The sequence below is a fragment of the Fundulus heteroclitus genome, chromosome 21 (genome assembly GCF_011125445.2).
Source record: "Fundulus heteroclitus isolate FHET01 chromosome 21, MU-UCD_Fhet_4.1, whole genome shotgun sequence".
Lineage (NCBI taxonomy): Eukaryota > Metazoa > Chordata > Actinopteri > Cyprinodontiformes > Fundulidae > Fundulus > Fundulus heteroclitus.
Genome location: NC_046381.1, coordinates 733471 through 760296, shown reverse-complemented (window position 1 = coordinate 760296; position 26826 = coordinate 733471). Strand labels below are relative to the sequence as shown.

At 40.5% G+C, this 26826-nt stretch overlaps 1 protein-coding gene across 1 annotated transcript in view; it reads right to left on the bottom strand.

Annotated features, from left to right (window-relative positions):
* The window catches only part of drosha (drosha ribonuclease III), a 210356-nt gene that overhangs the window by 145633 nt on the left and 37897 nt on the right, over window positions 1-26826 (bottom strand). Inside the window, exons 14-16 of the mRNA XM_036125221.1 lie at window positions 26689-26813; window positions 19025-19124; window positions 9893-10000 (exon numbers count right to left, since the gene is read on the bottom strand). Coding sequence (XP_035981114.1) covers window positions 9893-10000; window positions 19025-19124; window positions 26689-26813 — 333 coding nt within the window. The remainder of the gene's footprint in view (window positions 1-9892; window positions 10001-19024; window positions 19125-26688; window positions 26814-26826) is intronic.

Sequence of the window (26826 nt, the reverse complement as noted above, 5' to 3'; positions counted from 1 at the left end):
TACTCCAAAAAGTAACGATACATCAAAGTCACGGCTTTAATTGCAGCATGTGTTTGTACATTTGCTGCACAATGCAAAAACACAACTAAAAATAAGTAAAAAAATTTTTGAAATTAGTGCATTTGTCCTTGATTTTAACAGGTAAATTATTTGCCAATGGGACGAGTGTTCAGTGTATCTAATAAGATTATTAGATACACTGCAATTGAAATAAGACGGAGATGAATTGTTCCTATCTTAAGTGCAAAAATCCCGTTCCATTAGCAAATAATCTTACTTTCCTGCTCAAATTAAGGAATTTCAAGAACATTTTACTCACTTTTAGTTCCATTTTTGCAGTGTACACTGCAAAAACGGAACTAAAAGTGAGTAAAATTGTATTAAAATTAGTGTATCTGTCCTTGATTTGAGCAGGAAAATAAGATGATTTCCCGATGGAATAAGAGTTTTGCACTTAAAATAGAAACAATTCATCTCCATCATCTTATTTCAAGTGCAGGATGTCTAATTATCTTATTTTAGGGGTAAAAATACTCGTTCCATTGGCAGATAATATTATTTACCTGCTCAAATATGGGAAAGAAACACACATTTTAAGAAAATTTTACTCATTTTTAGATCCATTTTTGCAGTGTAGATCCGGTTTTACAAGTCAAAACCTGAACTGAATTACTAAAACATTAACCTAATTTAGGAAATCTATACTTGATGACTGAGAAAGATGATTTTTCTTCCCTCGTTTGTCAGTATTGTTGAAATCTCGTCTGGTTCTGAGCACTGAAAGCATGGATACACCTTTAGTCAATAACGACATGTTCCATCGTGTTCCAACGACGTTTATAGTACAAGAAGCCGCCCGCTTCAGCCCTGAAGGAAGTCATTTAAAGAAAATCTCTCATTCTGGCACAGAAATTATTTTTATCCATATAACTCCGGACTTTTACATTTTTAATGTCAGATTGTAAGAATTAAATCCCTTTTTTGAAAAGTCTATGTCAATAAAATGGTTTTTAACTGGACTTTCAGCTTCCTCGTCTTCAAAGCAAATCCAATAATAGTTTCAGGAGACGCTAATTTGTCTGATTTTGTTAAATGCTGTATTTAATCTGTAGCTCTTATTCCCCAAACACAAAGCTGGTCTAACCCGAAAACCAGCAACGGTTCCCTTTTCTCCACGTTTTCCCCCCTAAACTCACTCTAATTATAAGAGACACAACTAAGACGGGAGAAGGACGTTTATTATTTCAAGCGCCGTAATTAATTGAAAGCTGGCTGGATTTCCGTGGAGAATTACTGAAGTTTCCTCCATTTGATAATTTCGCTCATTTCGTGGTCATATCTGCTGCTTGTTATCCCCCGAATGTTCACAACATTTGTTTATTTAGGCGGAATAAGAAGGCCATTGCTTACCGAGCAGCCTGTTCACTAATGCAGGAGGGAGAGTAAAAAAAAAAAAAAAAAAATGACCTGTTTTTCTAAAAACGTGTTTTGGACACTTGATGGCCTTCAAACTGATGTGATAAATAGTGGGGGGGGAAAGTGGGGGGAGAAAATAGTAAAAAATTACTCAAGTAAATAAAAAAATAAACCTTTTTAGGCCTGAAAAGATGGAAGAAAAATAACAAAACCTTGGCATGGTGGATGGCCGCTCCTGAAAAGACCCCACGGCTTTCAAAATGAAGAAATCAGGGGTCACTTTTAGCGGGCGTCTCACGTCCGTGTCACGCAGCGCTCGGAGTGCAGCGCCGCGGCTCCCGCTGAAATTATTCATGAAGCAATTAGTCGTGGCGGTACAGCTTGAAGCAAATATAATTGGACAGCAATTATGGATGGGATTCTTTCCGCGGCGGACCTCGCCGGCTGAGGGGTCTGGCTCGTGAGGCTACAACTTTCTGTCACTGCTCGCCGAACGTGAGCGGGAGGATCAGCTGAGGGCCGTCTCCGCCGCAGACAGCGATGCCACGCTGAATAACTAGAATGGCTAGAATTAGCAGAACGGACGCTGAATTAAAGCGCAGAAACGTTGCGGCCGTTTCATCACTGTAGTGTCATTGAGCCCTGATGAGAACAATAAAATCAGATTGGAAGCAACAGGATTTTGGGACCCTCACAGACACAAAGGACCTCCCCTCTCAGCAGGGTTCCTTGCGCAGAAATTACGGCCACCATCTTGGGGAGGTCGACCTGGTACCTAAGCCTGATTCTGATTCAAGCTGAACACACTAACGATTCCTCATTACTGTGCGGCTTATTTTTGTTTAAATCGTAGGACTATCTACGTCAGGGCTCGAGGGATAACTTTTCACAAGTAAGATGAAAATATATTGTTTATATTTTTGATTAGAATGTGAGTTTTCGAATATTAGGTAGAGAGGTACAGGTCTACACGTGACTTAAGGCCCATTCATACCTCACGTAAAAGACGGATACGGATACGTGTGGAGTGTTTCATACGTTCAAACTGTCGATTTCGTCCGTATTTTGACGCGAAAATTGGGAGCTTACGATTACGGACGAAACGGATCAATACGGAGCAATACTACCGGAAAAGGTGGGGGTGCTATTGAGTTTGTAGTACAAAATGTCAACAAAAAACACGAAGGAGGTTATAATTCTGGGCTTTAAACAATGGCGGGATTCGAGGAACGACTTGCTGAGCTTGTCCGCAACTACCCACTCATATATGATGTGTCGTGTCCGGGGCACAGGGACAAACAAAAAGTTTACTTACGGAGCAAATACAAAAAAATCACGTCTTGGACCGTTACCATGTTTGACGAATTATTGGCGCCCAGCACTGCCACCTAGAGAAAATATTGGTTATTGCGCACCTCAACGGACGGAGGTATGAAGGAGTCAACGGATAGAACGTACGGACAGAAATACGGACGTGTAGGCCAAACGTAGGGTATGAATGGACCTTTAGTCTCTCCAAAAGTGCATCTGTATGCGTGGGTTCTCTCCGGGTACTCCGGCTTTAATTGTTAGGCCAATTAACCTAACAGTCCAAAAACATGACTGTTAGGTTAATTGGCTTCTCTAAATTGTCCTTAGGTGTGAGTGTGTGCGTGAATAGTTGTTTGTCCTGTTTGTCTCTGTGTTGCCTTGCGACAGACTGGCGATTTGCCACTTTGCTTATTTGTTTGTCGCCTACCCTCACCAGGGAAGCTGAGAACTCAGAGACTACATGCCGGACGTCGGCCCAGGCCGCCGATCCCGACCACAATTCGGCTAGCTCATGGCAACATGTCTGCTGCAGGCTAGGCTGCAGGCTAGCCCGCTGCAGGCTAGCCCGCTGCAGGCTAGCCCGCTGCAGGCTAGCACGCTGCAGGCTAGCCCGCTGCTGAAACACAATGTCGCTTTACCCTGCTCTCTTCCTTGAATAGCCAAAGTGGACCAAACTCACACGAGACACCGACAGTTCTGGCAGGATTGAGGCTCATTTAGAAATGTTTGTGTAATGCATTTACATGGTGTTTTAAACACAAAGAGCTAACGGACATGGCTCATGCTAACATTCTGTATCAGGCCATTGCCGATATGATCAGAGTGTGTTTTCGTGGTTATAATAAACGTTATCGCCACAGGGGTTTCATACATTGATGGGATATTAATGTTTATGTTATCTGGCTCTCTCAATATGACTAAAAATAAAGCTGTAGTCTTTGAAGTTAGCGCCGAAAATCCACTAGCCAAAATGGCTATTAGCTTCTGGTAACTTCCGATTCCCAGTTATTCAAATACGGTCGTTTCAAACATATGGCTTGTTCGTTTCGCTCCGCCATCGTTCGATAGTGCTATTAGCATTATTACCGCATTAATATGGAGTATTAATGTTAATTTAAAGACATTTTGTATAACTTTAGATTAGCCGATATTAGCGAACCCCATAGCTACAGCGACCCCTAGCTCCCGGAGGTAGAATTGCATTAATAATATCGAGCGTTCTTAAAGTTTACAGATTCTCACCGAGTAAATAATTCTTTAAAATGTTATTTCCTCAAATAATGTTTTGTGTAACTCGGGATTTGCATTGTGAATGGGTTGAAACACATACCAAATGTTATTCTAAATTAGTTAAGCTAATTTAACCTCAGTTCACATTCTTTAAGATGAACTTTGGTTCTTTAATTCAAACAAAATATTATTTCATCAAATAACGTTTTGTTTACTCAGGATTTGCATTGTGAATGGATTGAAAACATGCCAAATGTTTTTCTAAAGTAGTTAAGCTAATTTAACTCCATTCCATGTTCTTTAAGTCAGATCTGCAGTGGACAGGATTCACTGAATTATTCTGATTATGATAAACCACTTTTGTTTTTTCTTTTGTTTCTTTTGCATGTAAATAGTTCCTTAGCTTCCTTTTTATCTTCATTTTGCTTAGTAGTTTAGTTAAGTTTCACTAGCCTAGCAGAGAGGATTTATTGATTGAAATATAGTGTTAATTCAGATAAACGGCATTCAGTAGTGATGTTCTCTGGATGTTAATTTTATTTCCGTTAATAAATTCTTGAACTTGTGAAGTTGTCACTGATTTATTCTATGTGTGAGTGTGCTGTTAAAAGATTGCCAATGCTCGTATCATTCCTTTCAACTATTGTCCTGATATCAACTTAAGAGCTGATATTCACTGGACAATACCCAACAGAGAGTTATTTAATAAACATTAAAGAACTTTAAACAGTGTATAATTGCACGACAGGTTAGGTCTGCTAAATTACCGGCATACATGTAACTGAACGTGACCTGAAACGTTCCCCCCCCCCACACACACCCCGGGGCAGTAAAGATAAAAATAAATTCCCGTCCCGTTGGGTTTGTGTTGTTGGTGGGGGCTGCGTGTAAATAAAGTGTCAGGTTGGAGTCGTTACGTGATGAACGGTTTAAGTGCTGCGGCTCGGCGGGGGTCCACTTTGCTCGTACGGAGTCTGACACCCAAACGGAGGAGCGGCGCAGCGATGGAGGCGAGATCAGAGGAGAAGTTTCTGACAGCGTCTGCCTGAGTGGAGCCGCAGACACCAGGATGTTCGGGAAGCATGATCGGAGAGCTTTTCTCTCTCTCTCTTTTTTTTTTTTTTTTTGTTTTACTTTGAATTTCAGCTTTCATTCCCCATCAGTCACCTTTTTATTAGCGGAGACAGAACGGCAACTCTGTACGTTCTGAGGTTATATTAAAGAGCGGAAAAGAATCAAAGCTGCAATGAAGCAAGACGGACGCAGACGGCGGAAAATGCACCCAAACAAGGTCTGAAGTGTCGGCTTTCCGTACGTAAAGCGGTTTAGAATCGGATGTGGATCAAAACAACTTTTTTATCGTCTTCATTGGGATATACAGCGGCTCGCAAAAGTATTCACACCCCTTTCAACTGTGACCAGCATTCGTGTCCCTTGAGCATGATGCTGCCACCACCGTGTCCCTCGAGTCAGTCAGAACTTCAGTATTTACAGGGTTCCCACACCTTGGTGAACATCAAATTCAAGGACCTTTCAATGACTTTCCAGGACCAATTTCCTCAAATTCAAGAACCACACGTGGCTGCATTTACCTACTGTGATAGCTGAATAGGTTATCATATTTTAATACAATGCAAATTCAATAAAAGACTAAACGGCATAGAAGTTGTTGGGTCAGAAGCAATGCAAGAAAGTGGACTTAACTTATAGCCTACATTGATATTGATCATATTCATAGCCTACATTTATATCCAGTACATGGCTATGCCATACTACATTACATATAAGATGTACATTAGTCTACCGTTTCATGGAATTTTATGGAAAAAAGTGCATCATTGAGATGTTCAGAATTATATCAATTTGTTTCACTTACTTTCATCTTTGATTAAGCTAGTTTTTGACTTTGACTCTGAAAAGTCGCTAAATATAGCGACAAAGTCGCTGAGTTGGCAACACTGCGTGAATGTAACCTATTGGACGCACGTAGGCCTAAACCGTAGCCTAGCAACTAACGAAGAAGAGCGAACGTACTTTTGCAAATTAAAAGTCTGCGGAGTCAACATAACTTTAAAAGATCGTGTGGTAGTAAAATAATTACACACGAGTCGTCATCCGTGTGAACTTTCAACCCTACAAAAAAATTCAAGGACTTTCAAGGACAAGTTTTTTTTTTGGCTGTTTTCAAGAACTTTCAAGGGCCTTGAATTTATTTTTTCAGATTCACAAACTTTCAAGGATTTCAAGGACCCGTGGGAACCCTGTATTTAATATTTTCTAGTAATGAACCCTTATCCTTTTCCCTCTATGTTTATCCATTGGTGACAAATTTGAAATTAAAAATTGGGGTTTTATTTTAGGATCAGATCATGCCATCATCATATAGTGACGTTTTATCAATGTATGCTTCGCTTAAGTCCCGGCATTCACTGGAAAATGTGTTTATCATGAATCTTTAAGACTCATAACAGCTTTAAAAGGTTCCACACATTATTGTACGTTAAATGCACGGGTTGGGGGACGGCACGCTTTTATTTAGGAGGCCAAACTTGGACTGTTTCATTTTGTGTCTGTTTGCCCACATAAACGTTGAGGTCGTTGTGAAAATGTATTTTTACTTTCTGTACCCAATGTGCGAACTGAACTTGAAGAGAAATCTATTAAGTTTTCTCCTCCATCCGGATAGAACCAGTTAGAGAGAAACTTGGATTTAAAACTGCTGAATGTAACACATTGTTTTTTAAGGACACTTTTAGGCTACGTTTTTCACTGCAGTGTGAACGGCACAGTTCCGATCTTTTCATCCTAAAATCTGATCTGTGCCATTTTCATATGTGGTACTAATTCAGATACGTATCGGGGTTTTTTTTTTCCAAAGCGTCTGCAGTCTGAACAGTCATGTCGCATTTTATCCGTCTTTTACGTCACTCTCCTGGCTCTCGCTACACATCCACACACAGAAGCAGCAGCTAGCGCTCCATTGAAGTTATTAATAGATGTGCTGCTTATTTCTTACCTCACTTGGTCTCGCTATAATGTGGTTTTAATATTATCGGCTCCCGTTAGTCAACAGCTTTCTAATAATAACAAGGAGAGATACCGGCCGGTATCTGTATTTTTTTTTACCTTTGAAAAACTTCACCATTACTTCCATAAACAGTGCGCTGCTCTGTGACTCTGGTATCTGCGCACGAAGGTTCGCTTTATAGTCTTGAACTTATAAAGTGGCGTCAATCCAGATCAATCGACACCAATTAGGACTTGTGTTGGTACAAATGCTCATTTTTACCAATCCAACCAATTGTTTGTCTTTTTAAAAAAAGGCTACATACACATTTACAAAAACATTTTCATTTTTCTTAGGAAAATAATAAAAGTAATTTCTAACGCATTTTTTATCAGCAAGACAGGGCAGTCAAACTTTTTTACAGTAGCAGGCCACACACTATGTGGCCTGCTACATGTTATCATCATGTTTTAACGTTTTGAACAAATTTGCATAAAATTTGTTGAATTTGAATTACCAGCACTATATAAAACAGATCAGATTATGACAATTTACTGAATATGACAATTTACTAACTTCTTTACTAACTTCCGAGCGCGCAGTGATACAAAACGCGCGTGCTCAAAACCGGTCTCGCGTGCGCTCGGTTTTTTTCTCGGCTCGCGCGCTCGACCTGCTCATTCCATGCTCAACACCAGCTGTGCTGTGCGCTCGCTTGGCTGTTTCTCCACGAGCGTCGTGCAAAAACAGTTTTTCAGAGTTGAGCTCGGATTGGTTCGTGCACGCTCAACCAGAACGCTCCATTATATAATCGGGGAAAAGTAGGCGGCGGCAAAAGCTGCTATAGACGGCGATTTGCCGCCGGTGACCGGCTACTTTTGACTGCCCTGGCAAGATCTCAAAGTACTGCAGAGTTAAAAGAACTTAAAAACAAGGTAATGGGAATTAAAAATATACTCAATTAAAAACAGTGTGTGGTTACCGTTTATAGGCATTTTTGAATGAAAAAAAAAGTTTTCAAAGTTTCCTAGTTTTTAAAAGAGTCAAAGCTGTGAACGACCCTCTGCTGAGTCGGGAGGCCGGTCCAGAGGCTCGGCCTCCAACGGGGGACTGCCTGGTTCTGGGGACGTTGTGGATGCATTTATGGGTGAGTAGCAGAATTTTATCGTTGATCTGGGATGAGACAGGGAGCCAGAGCAGTGACTGAGGGATGGGGGGGGGGGGGGGGGTGATGTGGGCTCTCATCAGGACCCTGGCAGCGCCGTTTTGCCGCTTCTGCATGGTTTTGCCAGGTTTCCCGACAAAGGAGCCCGTTAAAGTGGTCCAGCCTTGAGGAAATGACTGCAGGGACTTATTCTGCTGCTGGGAGGGAAGGTGTGGGACGGAGCGTTGAAATATCGCCGAGATGGTGGGATGAGGTTCTGCACAGATGTTTTACGAGGGCGTTGAAGGTCAGGTGGGGGTCAGATCGAACTCCCAGGTTTGTGCCTGAGGAGGAGGGAGGAATGACTGGTGCGTTTTATTGCTACTCAGCTGGAGGGAGTTACCGTGATTTCCTCAAATGTAGGAGGTTAGGGATGACAGGGTTGTGTATTTCTCCTTGATTTGAGCAGGTAAATAAGATTATCTGTCAATGGAATGAGTATTTTGACCCCTAAAATAACATAATTAGACATCCTGCACTTGAAATAAGATGATGGAGATGAATTGTTCCTATTTTAAGTGCAAAAATCCTATTCCATTGGCAAATCATCTTATTTACCTGCTCAAATCAAGGACAAATACACTAATTTTAAGAACATTTTACTTATTTTTAGTTCCGTTTTTGCAGTGATATGTTTATATAGAAAATATTCATTAAAAACAGGAAGTCAAACTCCTTGCTTCTGTGCAGAAACTCGGCAATTAACGCCGATTCTGATTACAGCTCATTATGTGTTGAAATGGCCTAATCAAAGTCCAGAACAAAGTCTGAAATTCACGGACGCTTTCCGTCAATCTGGTGTGAAATTTAGGTCTTTTCCACAAAGGAAAATATTGAATTGAATTGATATCTTTATTTCGAACATGCCGGAGAAAGTATATACAAAAAAAAAAAAAAAAAAGATGCATTTTAGTTTATAGAGGTAAAAAAAGAAAGAAAAAAAGGTTAAAAGTCCTGTAACTGCAGTTAAAAGGCGGTTCTACACAGAACAGTATCATTTTCCTGTCACTTCATAATTAGGCACAACTTTATGTTGATCTGTCAAATTAAAAAAACCCAGATAAAATACTTTTATTTAAGGCTGTGGCTGGAAATAAAACAACGTAACATTTCAAAAAAGGGTAGAAACGCCTTCATAAGTTACCAAATATCCCGTGGATCTCAACCGACAGACAACGCTGTTAAAAGTAAAAAACAGCCGCACCAACCTGGGTTCACATCGTAGGAACATCTTAAACCAACGCTTGACGGAAGCTCCTTTCAAAATCAGTTTTATTGTTCAGTCTTCTCACATATCTGCCAGGACTTTTATGGTCAATCGTCGTTAAGGAGCTAATTAAATATGCGTATCATTAAAGAAGCCAACAAGTAGGAAACTAAAAATGACTTCTGTGTGAGGTTTCTGACAAAAGAAAGTAGAAAAAGGAGCTAAAACAAGTTCATTTAGTCCCAAAACGCCTTCATGTGTCACTAGAAAAGTTCAGTCAGGAGAGAATTCGGTCCTAATGAAGGAATTTTTCTAATCAGCTGACGACTTCTGTTATTTTAAGAACAGACTTCAGAACTCTGAGGCTTTTTATTCTTCAACGTTGCGGCAACTTTCACGTCTAAGTCGTGATTAAAGGATGACTTAAAAAGGTGCTGCTGTGTGCCTGTGGATCTCTTAACACATCTATCACTTATTTAAAAAAAAAAAAAGGTGAACTCCCCAGAGGGGTATTTACCTGACAGACGTCGGAGCGGATGCCGGTTTTCCAGAAGCCCTGGCTGCTGAGCTCCACCGTCACCTCGCGCCGCATCGTGTTCTTCTGCCGGATCTTCTGAAGCGCTTCCTGCCAGAGAAACCCAGCCAGTCAATTATTGATCGGCCCGGTTCCACAGAAACGCCACTCCTGTCACCCTCAGAGGCTTCTTTGGTCTCACCCCCAGTTTCCCCCTGACAGGCTGGCGCGCCACGCAACACGCTGCAACCTTTACGCGGCATGAAACCAAAACGTGGCAGGAGAAAAAAAAGGAGGCAAACAGGCCTGCCTTCGCTTCTCTGCTCTAAATTAGGAAGAACAGGACCTGAATCCACTTTTGTTTTCCTGTTTAATCTAAACCTCATCCAGGATATTACAGAGATCTGCCAATGGAATAAGATTTTTACACTTAATACACTGCAAAAAGAGAACTAAAAATAAGTAGAATTTTGTTGAAATGAGTGTATTTTTCCTTGATTTGAGCAGGTAAATAAGATTATTTGCCAATGGAATAAGATTTTTGCACTTAAAATAGGGACAATTCATCGCCATCATCTTATTTCAAGTGCTGTACATCTAATTATCTTATTTTAGGGGTAAAAATACTCATTCCATTGGCAGATAATCTTATTTACCTGCTCAAATCAAGGGCAAATACACTCATTTCAAGAAAATTCTACTTATTTTTAGTTCTCTTTTTGCAGTGTATAGGAACAACTCATCTCCATCATCTTATTTCAAGTGCAGTATGTCTAATTATCTTATTTTAAGGGTTAAAAATACTCATTCCATTGGCAAATACTATTATTTACCTGCGCAAATCTGGGACAAAAACACACATTTTAAGAAAATTTCACTTATTTTTAGATTAATTTTTGCAGTGCATTTTATGAGTTTTGGATGAAATTATGTCAAATTTGGCTTTTTTTGCCTCTATGTCGGGTCAATACACTGACAAAAGGGATCTAAAAGTAAGTAAAAATTTATTGAAATTAGTGTATTTTACTTTGATTTAAAGGAGCTAAATAAGACTATTTGCCAATGGAATGAGTATTTCTACACCTAAAATAATATAATTAGATATCCTACACTTGAAATAAGATGATGGAGATGAATTGTTCCTATTTTAAGTGTGAAAATCTCATTCTATTGGCAAATAGTGTTTTTTACCTGCTCTAATCAAGGAAAAATACACTGATTTCAAGAACATTTCACTTACTTTTAGTTCCCTTTTTGCAGTGTAGACACAAAGGAAATAAACACATGTATAACTAGGCATGCGCTAAAGTAATCATATTCTGGTAGAAATGCTTCATGTTCTGGTAAAGTCTAACAGAGCACTGCAAAAACGGATCTAAAAACAAGTAAAATGTTCTTAAAGTTAGTCTATTTGTCCTCGATTTGAGCCAGTAAATTAGACTATTTGCCAATGGAATGAGTATTTGTACCCCTAAAATAAGATAATTAGACATCCTGCACTTGAAATAAGATGATGGAGATGAATTGTTCCTATTTTAAGTGGAAAAATCTCATTCCATTGGCAAATAGTCTTATTTACCTGCTCAAATCAAGGACAAATACAGTAATTTCAAGAAGATTTTACTTATTTTTAGTTCTGTTTTTGCAGTGAGGGTCTGAGTCAGACAACAACAACATAACCAAGATGGAGGACGCCTCCTTAACGTTTGCGCTCACGCACGTGTTTCACTCTGCAGAGAACGACTCAGCCCGAGTTAGCCGTGATCTGCCTGAAAAAAAAACAAAAAAACGACTCGCCAAGGAAATCAGCACAACAAAGGCATGAATAAATAATGCCTTCCCACTTTGAGCCGTGCATCAGAAAGGAAACACGGCGAAGCCTCCTGTGGACGGGCGGCCGGGCCACCGTACACGGAGAGCAGCCGTCACAGGAGAGGCGCAGACCGTATGTCAGCGTTTTATTATGCAGGCCCTTCAGCGGGGTCAGAGGACCCAGGGAAACAAGAAAAAGTAAATAATCAAGCCGCTGCCGGTCAGAGTCACGGCACATTTGACTTCTGCCGTCATCTCCTTCTGCTGAGAGGACTGTTTATATTTTGGATCAGGCTGAGGTCAAACACCAAACACGGCTCCTGAAAATCAATGGCTGATGAAAGGCGAGCGCTCATCTGTTGCCTGCGCTGCTGCTGCAGGTTCATTAGTGGGGCGGGGGGGTGGGGGGGGCTTCTTCTTCTTCTTCTCTTCAAATAACAGACGAGGCGCGAGCGATCCAGAGCTGGGAGACTTAATCCAGCGTAGAATTGGGTCGCTAAAGAAAGGACTTTCCAACACAGAGGCCTAAATCTCTATTTTGTGTGAATTTAGACCACTTTGAAATGATAAATCTCATCATTTTCAGGTTTTTGGCTCAGCTTTTTTATTTTTTATTTTTTTTTTTAATAGGAGCGACGTTTTATTGTGCAACATCAAAATCCTGCAGGATTTTGTGCCATGCGTCCGCGGCGCTTAATGATGCATTTAGTTTATTTCCACTTGTGTCCTCCTAACGTCGGCCAGAAGCAGAAGATGCAGAAGACAAGCCGTCCCCGCTCTTGATGTCCAAACCTTACACAGAAGATATTGATGGAGACAAAGCTAATGAAGAATTATGAATGTCGAAGAAAAATGATGGCGATAATTTTATTATCGACTGCAAATTATATCACTGCAGAAATTGACTAAAATATTAAAATTAAGTGTTCTAGTATTCTGCAGAATCCTTTAGGTTTAGGTCTTTCCTTGCAAGTTCAGACATTCAACAGCTACTTGCAATATAAAATAAATACATAACATCCAAGCAAGATAGAGTATGAATCTCTATGTTCTACATTATTTAGATTCATTTTTGGTTCTCTCTTAATTGTTTTGGTCGATCGTTTTCTATTTTGTCGGTTTAGATCAGGGGTCTGCAACATGTGGTTCGGTTTTGGCTCTTAAAAACTTTAGACCAAAATTGCGGGGGGGGAAAATGGTCCAAATTTTTCTAAATGTAAAGATATTTTAAAATTGCTAGCTTTAGGATGCATTTAGTTCTGCAAAATATGCAGAACATTTCCAGAAGGAAAGAAACTAATGGTGTGTAGAATATTTTACTACAGCTAAATGAAGTATATTTTTGTCAAATGGTTGCTTTTAATCATTTTGATGCCATTTGCTATAAAAATTAAATGTCCTATTGAAGGAAATTCATTAAACCTTAACATAAAAATACTGTTCACTGCGAAAACGGAACTAAAAGTAAGTAAAATCTTCGTGAAATGTGTGTATTTTTCCTCGATTTGAGCATGTCAAGAAGACTATTTGCCAATAGAATAAGATTTTTGCACTTGAAATAAGAACAATTCATCTCCATCATCTTATTTGAAGAGCAAGATGTCTAATTATCTTATTTTAGCCGTCAAAATACTCATTCCTTTGGCAAACAGTCTTATTTAGCTGCTTAAATCAAGGAAAAATACACACATTTCAAGAACATTTTACTTACTTTTAGTTCCCTTTTTGCAGTGTTGGTTAAATAATAAAAAATTTAAACCAATTTCCTATAGTTGGTTGCTAACCCCTGGTTTAGATCAACAGGCTTTCCAAAACCCTTTCACACTTATTCTCCAGACTTTGCAGTGGGAGCAAACAAAAGTCTTAAAAATGTGACAATATTTAAGTGAAATCTGCTCTAGAAGCTGCAGCCAGCAGAGTCTGGTGGATTTACCTTTGAGTTGCACAAAAACCTACGTTTTATTTTATCATCTTAATTCTGGAAATTCAAACAGCTTTGCATTCAATGCTCAGATTTGTAAAAATCATACGAGGAAACCTTTTTATCTTGTCGATTTCTTTTTAAAGAAGACTGCAGGAACCCTGTTAAGTTGATTTTCTTTATGCTGATTCAGCAAATAACCATCTGTAAAGATAAATCTTTTTTTTTTTTTCTCTGCCTGTTTAACTGCCCTAATTTTGGTGATTTCATGGATTTAACCAAAGAAATCAGAACCGGTTGTGTCTTTGTGAAAGCCTGATGTTAAAATGCGGACCTAAATATCCCATTACAAATGTTTTGGTGTTGAAACAAGACGGATTCTGGTATCGCACTGAGATGGACCCAAAGAGAATCCTCAGAAAGCCTGAAAAACTCTCGATAAAAGGCAATTTGGAGAGATTACAGAGACAATCTGTCTAGTAGGAAGGCAAAAAAATAAGGAAATTGTGTAAAATAAGAGACTTTCTGAAAACTGGATGTTTAAAAGTTGATTTACAGCTCTTCTATGTTCTCCTACATGTTATAAAAAAGGATGCGAGGTCTCTGAAAAACTGGCAGAATGAGTAGCGGGAAGCTTTTTAGACCTGAACCTTCAAAAGCATCTAAAGACAGTTACAAGGTCGGCTTTCTATCACTTGAAGAACATTTCTAGGATTAAAGGACTGATGTCTCAGCAGGATCTAGAAAAACTAATCCATGCGTTTATTTTTAGTAGAATTGATTACTGCAACGGTGTTTTCACAGGTCTGCCTAAAAAGTGGATCAGACAGCTGCAGCTGATCCAGAACGCTGCTGCCCGCGTTCTCACTAAGACTAAGAAAGTAGAGCACATCACCCCAGTTCTAAAGTCCTTACACTGGCTCCCTATATCTCAGAGAATAGACTTTAAAATACTTCTGTTAGTCTATAAATCCTTAAATGGCTTAGCTCCTAAATACATCACAGACTTGTTATCAGCGTATAAACCATCCAGACCACTCAGGTCTTCTGACTCCAGCCTGCTCTGCATACCTAGAACCAGAACCAGACATGGAGAAGCAGCATTTAGTTCCTATGCTCCAATTATCTGGAACAAACTTCCAGAAAACTGTAAAAGTGCGGAAAGCCTGAGTTCTTTTAAATCAAGATTAAAAACACATTTGTTTAAAATTCCCTTCAACTGTCCTAGTTAACTGAATCACCACTTTTTTGTTCTATTTTCTATCTATATTTTATTCCTACTTGCTTTTATTCTGTTTTATTTTGCTATATTTTAATCATGTAAAGCACTTTGCATTGTCTTTGTACTGAATTGTGCTATATAAATAAATTTGCCTTGCCTTGCCTTGCCTAGAGATCTTCCCTCATTGCGGGCCAACCCAGTCCCCCAAATCCACGTCGGCTGAAAACCAGCGGCTGCACTGCAAAAACGGATCTAAAAATAAGTAAAATGTTCTTAAAATTTGGGTTTTTCTCCGTGATTTGAGCAGGTAAATGATATTTTTTGCCAATGGAACAATGCGGTACCGCGCGCGAGCTATTTTTAGAAACACAACGTCACGATGACGTCACATCACGTGGTACGCAGTGGGGCAAACTCCGGAAAAGCCGCCGTTGTTTCGCTGTAAGAGACGTGCGTTAGCCTAGGTTTTACTCGTTAAAACGACTGCTTTTTCCAAATCTAAGACCATGGTTTTTAAACATTGTTGCTATGGAACGTGCAACAGCGACTCGAGGTACGCTGATCGGCCGCATATGAAGGATGTTTTCTTCAAGACTGCCAAGGAGAAATGTGTGCGCTGGGACCGGGGCGGTCGGCCTACACAACAGTTCAACCCGGAAAAAGTTACCAAATTCAAGTACATATGTAGCAAGCATTTTGTCGGAGGAAAGGGCCCAACCGAAGAACATCCTGACCCAATTCCAGCGACATCAAGTCAAGGTAAGAGTATTTTGGTGGCCGACATGTTAATAAAGTAGCGCCTGCTACCATGATCGCATATAGGCTATCATGGTAGCAGGCGCTAACATGATACCCTGCTACCAGGATAGCTTACTCAAAAACATTTCAAATGAGACAAACATTAAACATATACCCATTCCTGGACGGTGATTACAAACAAAAAAACGGCCGACGCTGCCATGATCACCGCGCAGGAAAAAAAAAACAAAGCTTACCGTTCGATCAACTCGGCCAGTTTTCCAGTCTTTTTAAGCCATCGAAACTCAAGCCATCGTTTGAGCTGAAGGTTGGTGTGTTCTTCGACAGTGCGACCAGTAAACCGTGTGCCTGGGACATCGTCTTGGAAAAGTTTAACGGCTGTAAAGTCGGTCATATCCGTTATCCGTGCGTTCTCTCCTGTATGCGTTCTCTCCTGTATGCCCTACCTAAGCGGCAAAAGGGGCGTTGCTCTTGAGACGGTGACGTCACGTGCGCGGTACCGCATTATTTTGACCCCTAAAATAAGATAATTAGACATCCTGCACTTGAAATAAGATGATGGAGATGAGTTGTTCCTATTTTAAGAGCTAAAATCTTATTCCATTGGCAGATAGTCTTATTTACCTGCTCAAATCAAGGACAGATACATACATTTTAAGAAAATCTTGCTTATTTTTAGTTGCGTTTTTGCAGTGTGAATCCAAAGACCTTCAGACGGCTGAGAAAACGTATCTAAAAATGGAGATTCTCGAGCATTTATTCAGAAGGACGACCAGTGGAATCATTTTCAAAAAAGGGGAATTAAAGAAAATGCTCTTAATGATGTGTCGGGGTGGCTGTTTTGCAGCTTTGATGCCTCGCCACACAGCAGGAGTGAAAACCTTGGACAGGCAGCGTAAGAACACCTGTCAGAGGCTCTGGTCCTGTAGACGGGGCGTTCGCCGTTACCCCATGCCTGTGTCTGGCTTGGCTAATTGGTCCGGCATTGTCGGGGCCCGTTAGCCGCCGCCGCCGCTTCGCCGAGCTACCTGGTTCGTCCCCTTAAATGAGGAAGGGCAGAGAAGAGCCGGTGCGGTGTGGTGCGCTCGCTCAGGGCCACCCGGGCGGCGGCGAGGCGGCGGGGATTCCCTGTGGCTGCACGGTCATTACTTCACCGAATCTAAACCTTTTCCAGCCGTGCTCCCCAACGCCGGGCTGACCTTCACGCCCGGCGCTGGGGGAGCTGTTGCTGGCGTTTTATTCAGAGCGGGAAATTCATCTTAATTATGCAGCGAAGACGAGGTGGGGGGGGGGAGGGGCTTCGCATTTTCATGCCTGACTTAAAACAATAGGAGCACAGACGAAACCGTCCGACTGCTACAGAGAGGGGTTGGTGCTCTTTGGGTCCGTCCATGACACAAATACACGATTTCTGCGCTGAATACATAACAACTGAGTCACCTTTTATGTGAAACCCTTTAAATTAAAGAAAATAATCTAGTCAAATTATGGAAACCAGTAAAAAAAACACTTCTTAATTGGTTTTTCAATGTTAATGCTTCCAGGCAGCTAGTTTCCACATGTCTACTACTCACACAGAAGGAATATGTTAACGTTTAGTAGCAATACATACATCAATATGTGTACTTTCTCCCTTAAAGCTAGTTCTCCACAGTTTACAGGTACTTGGCTACTCTGTTCCAGTGCTTCCCTGGACATTACAGCCAGCTTTCCAATAACTTACAGCTCACCTTCTATGGAAAAATGGTTTTCAATTCAATTTTAGTTCATTTATATAGCGCCAATTCATGAAACATGTCATCTCAAGGCTCTTTCCAAAGTCAAATTCCATCAAATCCTCCAGGTTGGTCATAAAGTTTCCTCTCTAAGGAAACCCAGCAGGTTGCATCAAGTCTCTCCAAGCAGCATTCACTCCTCCTGAAAGAGCGTAGAGCCACAGTGGACAGTCGTCTGCATTGTTGATGGCTTTGCAGCAATCCCTGATTTACAGATTACACTGTACAGGTCACCTTTTCACAATTTTTCTGGATATTAGGGACACTGAACTTACAGCTCACTCTCCGATAAGCTGATGAAGCTAACAAGTTACTTCCTGGTGGTTTTAGAACAAACACCAGTGGGTAATTCCTCCCACCTTTTAACACTTATGGGATGCCTGCCTGGAGTTTACGGGTCACACTCCGGTACTTTGATGAAACTTACAGGCAACATGGTGCTGCGTAACTGTGAAAGTCCTTTCTCTACAAAGTCCTTTCTCTTACTTTGTCAGACCTCCATTTGCTGGTGATTAGATTCATCTTTCTCTAACCTAACCGGATACTTTCAGTTCATTTTGAACGCACGGGGTTCTTTACTGGAACTTTGCCAGATGATCCAAAATGTCAACCAAATTCCTTATAGTTGTTTGTATATAGCAAATTTATGCCTTTGATCGTAGAAAACTTACGACTATTCAAGATCTAAACTACAAAACTACGAGATAAAACTAAGAGATAAAACAAAGAGATAAAGCTAAGAGATAAAGCTAAGAGATAAAACTAAGAGATAATACTAAGAGATAAAACTAAGAGATAATACTAAGAGATAAAACTAAGAGATGAAGCTAAAAGATAAAACTAAGAGATAATACTAAGAGATAAAACTAAGAGATAAAACTAAGAGATGAAGCTAAGAGATAAAACTAAGAGATAATACTAAGAGATAAAACTAAGAGATGAAGCTAAAAGATAAAACTAAGAGATAATACTAAGAGATAAAACTAAGAGATAAAACTAAGAGATGAAGCTAAAAGATAAAACTAAAAGATCAAACTAAGAGATAAAACTAAGAGATAAAACTAAAAGATAAAACTAAGAGATGGAGCTAAAAGATAAAACTAAGAGATAAAACTAAGATATAAAACTAAAAGATATAAAGCTAAAAGATAAAAATAAGAGGTAAAACTAAAAGATCAAACTAAGATTTAAAACTAAAAGATAAAACTAAAAGATAAAGCTAAAAGATAAAAATAAGAGATAAAACTAAAAGATAAAACTAAAAGATAAAACTAAGATCAAACTAAAAGATAAAACTAAAAGATATAAAACTAAGAGATCAAACTAAAAGATAAAACTAAGAGATAAAACTAAGAGATAAAACGAAAATATAAAACTAAGAGATAAAGCTAAGAGATAAAACTAAAAGATAAAACTAAGAGATAAAACTAAAATATAAAACTAAGAGATAAAGCTAAAAGATAAAACTAAGAGATAAAACTAAAAGATATAAAACTAAGATATAAAACTAAAAGATTAAACTAAGAGATAAAACTAAAAGATAAAACTAAGACAAAACTAAGAGACAAAACTAAAAGATAAAACTAAGAGATAAAAGATATAAAACTAAAGGCAGACATGTCGTCGTGTTTTCTCTCTCCACCCACCTCTCTCTGAGTCAGCTTCTGCTTGTCGATCTGCTTGACCTTGGGGCTGTTGGCCAGCAGGTGGCGCAGTTTCACGTAACTCTTCCACAGCTTCTGGTACCTGCAGAGTCGACGGTAAACAGTTAGCGCCACACTGACAGGAGCCTCCCCCGTCTTTTATTATTGTTTTGAACAATAATATTTCTCGTTGGGCTTAAATTGTTTCAGACCAAAGCCGACCGGCTGCTTCGCCGTGAAGAACCGACGCGTTTCACACGGAGGCAGAGATCACACGCACGCTGAATATTTGCATCCCGGAGCTGTGAAGCAGGCGTCAGTTGTTTCCGTCTTTTGTTTTATTGTTAACGGCATAAAAAAGAAAGCTGTAAGCGACCGGAGAGCTCATTCCAATCCTCGTTTTCCATAAAGTTTCATTGTCTTTGCTCTGATTTGCATATGAAAGGAGGCGAGGAGTTATCGGCAAGGTGACATGTAGTCGCCAGATGAACCCCCCCCCCCCCCCCCCTCTCCTTTTCTACCACTTCCTCTTTTCAATCAGAGCCCCTGATTGATGCACTGACTGTAGCCGTTCTGCTCCCATTCAGGAGACTTTCTCCTCATTTAGCCACAGTTATTCAATTATGACCGCCGAGGACGGAGGGGTGAGAGGCGGGAGGCTTCGAAAGGGAGAGCGTGATGAAGGAGGGAGGGAGGAAGGAAACAGGAAAGGAGGCATGGAGCTCAGAGGAACAGAGGAATCACAGGGGTTTAATAGCGGGGACTTCATTAGAGAGCGAGACGAGGGGAATGAGGAGGCTTTACCGCCCCGATTATCGGCTCACCGCCACCTCCGCGCAGATTCGCCCGAACGACGGCGAGACGGAGGCGGGGAGAGAGTCTACCCAGCCTGGGAGGCCTCCGCCGTCCCCAATCCGCTCAGATGACCTTTCCGCAGATCCGCGGCGTGCTCTCGGGGACGCGGCGGATGCTTTCATTAGCATATGCTAACCCCCCCCCCCTCTGGTTCCCACCTCCAACCTCTTCTCAGCGTTCATCTCTTAGAGCATTTCTGTCCCTCAAAACAAGAGAGTCTCCGTGGCTGAATGCTTCTGAATGGCCGACACAACAGCAGCGCGGTTCATCCTGCAGATATTCTCCCAGAGAGAGTAAACGTAGGCGTGAAATGTAGTCAATTACAGCGTGATTGGGGAAAAAAAAAAAAAAAAGAAAAAAAAAAAAAAAGGTAATTATTTTGGTTATTTAATTCAGAAAAAGAGACACACACAGATTAATTACACCTAGAGGTGTTTATGTCTGCTAACTTTGATGATTCTGACTTAAAGCTAATAAAAACACCCACATGCAGACCAAAGCTGGCTTTAGTTGTCCAGCTAGCCGTCTGAAAGCAAGAGAAGCCATAAAAAAAACTCGCTGCTAAAGGAGCTGGCTGCTCACAGCTGGATGTATCCAAACACATTAATGGAAAGTTTAGTGGAAGGAAAAAATGCAGCTAAATTAACTGGCATGAGAAACAAAAATTTGGGACGTTTTGGCCAACGATCATCCGATCAACGGACCTGAGCGACAGGAACTCTACACACGCTAATACTACGATGAAGAACTGGTCCAGATAGGCTGCCAGCTGTGGCGTTTCACTTTAAATACATACTGCAGAGTTTGTCAGGAGGCTCTTCCACATAACGCATCACAGAGCTAAATATATTTGACTCTCATTTCCAGACAGAAAGACCCCACCTGTCTAAAATCCAAAGTTAGAAGCCAGTATTAATGTTTAACGGACGGTTGTTAGCCACAGCACCCGATGAAGAGGAGGAAAAACCTTGTAGACACAGGGAACCACTTCCTGCTATGCGGAGCTTTGGGATTTATGTATTTAAACGTCCCTCAACGTCTAGGGTTTTTATTAGACCCACAGCATCATAGCTCCCACAACGTTCTTTACTAGATTTATCATTTAACATCAATCTTTGGATCATTAGATCATTTTATAAATGGCAAATATCTTCAGTCTTTAACATATTTTTCCCCCTGACATGTAAAGTTTTGCGTGCTACACTGCAAAAAGGGAACTAAAAGTAAAATGTTCTTGAAATTAGTGCATTTGTCCTTGATTTGAGCAGCTAAATAAGACCATCTCTCAATGGAATGAGTATCTTTACCCCAAAAATAAGATAATTTTATATCCTGCACTTGAAATAAGATGATGGAGATGAATTGTTCTTATTTTAAGGGCAAAAATCTTATTACATTGGCAAATAGTCTCATTTAGCTGCTCAAATAAAGGAAAAATGCACTAATTTCAAGAACATTTTACCTACTTTTAGTTCCCTTTTTTGGGGTTACTCTGGGACCCCAACATGCCCGACAGTACACAGCAAAAAGGGAACTAAAAGTAAGTAAAATTTTATTGAAATAAGTGCATTTGTCCTTGATTTGAGCAGGCATGTTGATTTGGCATGATTTTTGCACTAAATATAGGAACAGCTTATTTCAAGTGCAGTTTATCTAATCGTCTTATTTTAGGGGTAAAAATATGCATTCCACTGGAAGATAATCTTGTTTTTCTGCTTAAATCAAGGACAAGTGTACTGATTTCAAGAAAATTTTACTTACTTTTAGTTCCCTTTTTTGCAGTGTGAGCTTTGGATATTGTTTTCAAAAACCAGGGCTGCGTAGTTTCAGGAAAACGTGTATATGTGATCCTCCCTCTGAATATTGTGATGCCAAATACCGTTCTCTCACTATTTTCCTGAATCCCTTTGGTTGTTTTTACACGGCCTGCAAGATATAATAACCCAACAAATATTTCATCCAAAAAGTCCTTTGGGGTTTGGAAAAAACTGATATGGCGGTGACAGATTCGACATACGGTGCATCTTTATTAAAAACTGATTTATTAAGATTGGATTTCTCTTAGAGTAGAAACACTAAAAGTCGGATTTTTCTACCTTTTTTCAGTATGAAATAATATAAATGATAAATACCTACATCTATTTTACACTGCAAAAACAGACTAAACTAAACTAAAAATAAGTTAAAATTTTCTTGAAATTAGTGTATTTGTACTTTATTTCAGTGGGTAGATAAGATAATCTGCCAATTGATTAAGATTTTTGCACTTAAAATTGGAACAATTCATCTCAATCATCTTATTTCAAGTGCAGGATGTCTAATTATCTTATTTTAGGGGTAAAATTACTCTTTCAATTGGCAGATAATCTTATTTGCCTGTTCAAATCAAAGACAAATGTCATTAATTTCAAGAAAATTTTACTTATTTTTAGTTCTGTTTTTGCATTGTAAAGCTTTTATACACTGCAAAAAGGGAACTAAAAGTAAGTAAAATTTTCTAGAATAGAAATTAGTCTATTTTTCATTGATTTGAGCAGGTAAATAAGACTATTTGACAATGGGATTAGTAGTTCTACCCCTAAAATAAGATAATTAGATATTCTGTACTTGAAAAATGATGATGGATATGAATTGTTCCTACTTTAAGGGCAAAAATCTTATTCCACTGGCAAATAATCTTATTTACCTGCTCAAATAATAAAAAAAGCACTAATTTCAAGTAAAAATTACTTAATTTTGGTTCCCTTTTTGCAGTGTACGTCTTTCCCACAATGCCAATAAATACAATGCAAAAAAGAAACTAAAAGTAAGTAAAATGTTCTTAAAATTCGTATATTTTTCCTTGATTTGAGCATGTAAATAAGACTATTTGCCAGTGGGATGAGTATATTTTACCACTAAAATAAGATAATTAGATACCCTGCACTTGAAATAAGATGATAGAGATGAATTGTTCTTATTATAAGTGCATAAATCTTATTCCATTGGCAAATAGTCTTACATACCTGCTCAAATCAAGGAAAAATAGACTCATTTTACCTACTTTTAGTTTCCGTTTTGCAGTGTAGCAATAACTGTGAAGGGAATATACCATTTAATTTGCTTCATTCACTCACAAATGAGATGAGAGTTTAACCGACTCACCGGTGTGACTTAAACAGAACGTGAAATGAGGCAAGCAGCTCGTAACGAAGCCTGTTTGGGCGAGAAAAACAACGAGGCTTGGAGACGCCATCGGGAAACAAAGCGGCCAATCGCACACTGCAAAAATGGAACTAAAAATAAGTAAAAATTTTCTTAAAATTTGTGTATCTGTCCTTGATTTGAGCTGGTAAATAAGATTATTTGCCAATGAAATAAGATTATTGCACTTAAAATAGGAACAACTCATCTCCATCATCTTATTTCAAGTGCAGGATGTCTAATTATCTTATATTAGGGGTCAAAATACTCATTCCATTGGCAGATAATCTTATTTACCTGGTCAGATCAAGGACAAAAACACTATGTTTAAGAACATTTTGCTTATTTTTAGACCCGTTTTTGCAGTGCAGCCCGCCATGCAGATGAGGCGCTGCCTTCTCACACTGCAAAAACAGAACTAAAATAAGTTACATTTTCTTGAAATGAGTGTGTTTGTCCTTGATTTGAGCAGGTAAACAACATGATCTGCCAATGGAATGAGTATTTTGACTCCTAAAATAAGATAATTAGATATTCTGCCCTCTAAATAAGATGATGGAGATGAGTTGTTCTTATTTTAAGTGCAAAAATCTTATTCCATTGGCAAATAGTCTTATTTACCAGCTCAAATCAAGGAAAAATGCACTCATTTCAAGAAAATTTGACTTATGTTTTCTTTTGTTTTTGCAGTGCAGTGGAGGATCACGAGTTCAAAGGAGACTTTGCTGCTCCTAAAGGCGTGAATGTGACAGGAATCGCTCTCGGCTTGTTGTCAGCTGCTGCTTTTATACATTTAAAATAGAAAAGAGGCCTGTATGGAAAGCAGCGAAAGCGCTCACTTTTCCGTCTACCTTCCTTCTCCATTATTTCTAATTTATTTCTCTGCAGGGATTTCGCTCCTCTTCCGTCATCCCGCTCCGTCTCTCTCTCCTCTCTTCGTGCCCTGACCTCCGACGACGTCCCGGTTCCGGCCCGACGGAGCCAGAAAGGCGCCGGGTGGCCAAGGACCAGCGTCCTGGCCTCTTCGTCTCCGTGGCGACGGCCGCTGCCCCTCGCTACACGCGTCATTAGCCGCGCACGGAAATCCCCGCCGCCGGGCATCTCGCTGCTCGTTTGCGCGGCCGGCTAATGATGTCCCGCTCCGTCCATAAATTTGCCGCCGTCCCGCGCTTTGAGGACAACGAGAGCAGAGGGACGAAAAGCGCTCAGAGGGCTAAAAGGGGGGCGTTAAATCGGAGGAAGCAAATGATGATGATCCTCCATCGTTTCCCATGATCCCCTCCTTCACGTAATCATGAGGCTGAAGGGCGAGTAAAAAACACTTAATAGGTAAAATTGATCCATTGTTCTTCGTCTCAAGCTCAGATCCGATGGAGATCATGAACACGTCGTCCTACAGATTCCCAGACGTACCAAAGTCTGGACTTTGACTAGGCCATCCCAGCGCATGAATACGTTTTGATTCGCTTCAGTTCATGCAGCACCGGTTCATGACATAAAGATCTACATTAGGGCTGGACGATAATTCAATAACAATATATACCGATCGATAGAGGTATCGATGATTAGCGCGGAAAAAGGGTCAATAAAATTATATAGAATAAAGGTTTACATTCCTTTTCCATTCTAATGTAAGGTAGGTTTATTTATAAAGCACTTTTCAGTAACAAGACACTCCCAACCAATCACAACGCAGACCCAGGAACCAAGCTCCGCCCCCTTTAAAGAGTTCAGAGAGCACACGTTCTTTTTTTCTTTTTTAAAAACGTAAATTTTGGTAAAAAGTTGGTTGAATAAAGGGTTGAATTCAGTGTTTGTGTGTTTATCTAAAAATAGGTTGTTAAGCAACAGCATAAAATGCTCAGGGCTGCACTTAAAATAAATGTTGTTAATTTGTTGATGATTATCGATATCGATATGTTTTTTTTTTTACATCGTCCAGCATTAGACTAATTAATAATTTGAATCATCTTCCTAGGATGGACGGATAAGGACAAAGGAGACGACGAGGGTACGGAGAAAGCACAGAAGGTAGAACGGAAGGACACGAGGATGAAGGGGAGGAAGGACAGAACAAGGAAAATATGCAAGGAATGACGAAATTAGAAGACAGACGGACTAAAACAGAGACAGCAAGAGTGAAAAACAGAAGAAAGGGAGGGAGGAAGGTAGAATGGAAGGGAGCAAGGGAAGGAGGAAGGAAGGAAGGAAGGAAGGAAGGAAGGAAGGAAGGAAGGAAGGAAGGAAGGAAGGAAGGAAGGAAGGAAGGAAGCTGGTAAGAAAGGAAAAAGGAGGAAGGAAGGAAGGAAGGAAGGAAGCTGGTAAGAAAGGAAAAAGGAGGAAGGAAGGAAGGAAGGAAGGAAGGAAGGAAGGAAGCAAGCAAGCTGGTAAGAAAGGAAAAAGGAGGAAGGAAGGAAGGAAGGAAGGAAGGAAGCAAGCTGGTAAGAAAGGAAAAAGGAGGAAGGAAGGAAGGAAGGAAGGAAGGAAGCAAGCTGGTAAGAAAGGAAAAAGGAGGAAGGAAAGGAAGGAAGGAAGGATTATGAAAGAAGGAGGAAGGAAGGAAGGAGGAAGGAAGGGAGGGGAAGGAAGGAAGGAAAGGAAGGAAAGGACGGAAGGAAGGAAGGAGGAAGGAGGAGGCAAGCAGAAGGAATAAGAAAGGAACAAGAGGGGAGGAAAGGAAGGAAAGGAAAAGGAAGGAAGGGAAGGAAGGAAGGAGGAAGAGGAAGGAAAGTGGAAGAAAGAAAGGAAAAAAGGAGGAAGGAAGGAAGAGAAAGGAAGGAAGGAAGGAAGGAAGGAGGAAGGAAGGAAGGAAGGAAGGAAAGGAAGGAAGGAAGGAAGGAAGGAAGTGGTTTTAAGAAGGAAAAAGGAGGAGGAAGGAAGGAAGGAAGGAAGGAAGGAAGGAAGGAAGGAAGGAAGGAAGGGAAAAAGGAGGAAGGAAGCTGGTAAGGAAGGGAAAAAGGAGGAAGGAGGGTAGGGAGGTAGGAAGTGGGAAAGGAAATAAGTGGGAGGAATGCAAGTAGTGATGGAGGCAGCAGGAAGGAAGGAAGGAAGGAAGGAAGGAAGGAAGGAAGGAAGGAAGGAAGGAAGGAAGGAAGGAAGGAAGGAAGAAAGAAAGGAAGCTTGGAAGGGAGGAAGGGATGGAGAAAGAAGGAAAGGGAAGGAGGGAGAAAGGATGAATGCCAACAAAGAAGGAAGGACAGAAGGACAGAAGGTTTCTTATTAAAGTCTGGAGACAGAAACTTTCTCCGATGCTGAATTTTCTGCTTCTAGGTTCATCCAGAGCTGAGAAGCTGGCCAAGAAACCACGACGACGTTTGTGGCTTTAAAGCAGAAACCTGCAGGGAGGAGGAGTGTAGCTGCTTTAGAGCGGCCGTGACAGTCTGGAGGACAGAAGCACGGGGGGGGGGTTGTCCCTCTGATAATTATGCAGCAACACAGGACGGCTCTCCTGCTCGGAGCCCCTGGTGCTGCATCACTATTCACCAGCAGCAAACCACAGAGGCCCTTACCCGTGACGACGCATGCCAGGATGTCACTATGGACACTATCTGTGTCCACCCCCCCCCCCCCCCACCGCCCTCCTCCTGCAGGAGCGTGTTTGTTGGCGGGCAGCGGAGGCGTGATCTTACTGAGGGTCTCCAGCGTAGCTGAGCTGAGCGGGCCGGATGCCGAAGTGGACGATGACGGGGAAGGTGATGACGTCCGGGTTGAACTGCTCCCTGTCCAGCTGGTCGATGCGCACCGAGCTGGGCTTCTGTAGAGAGAGA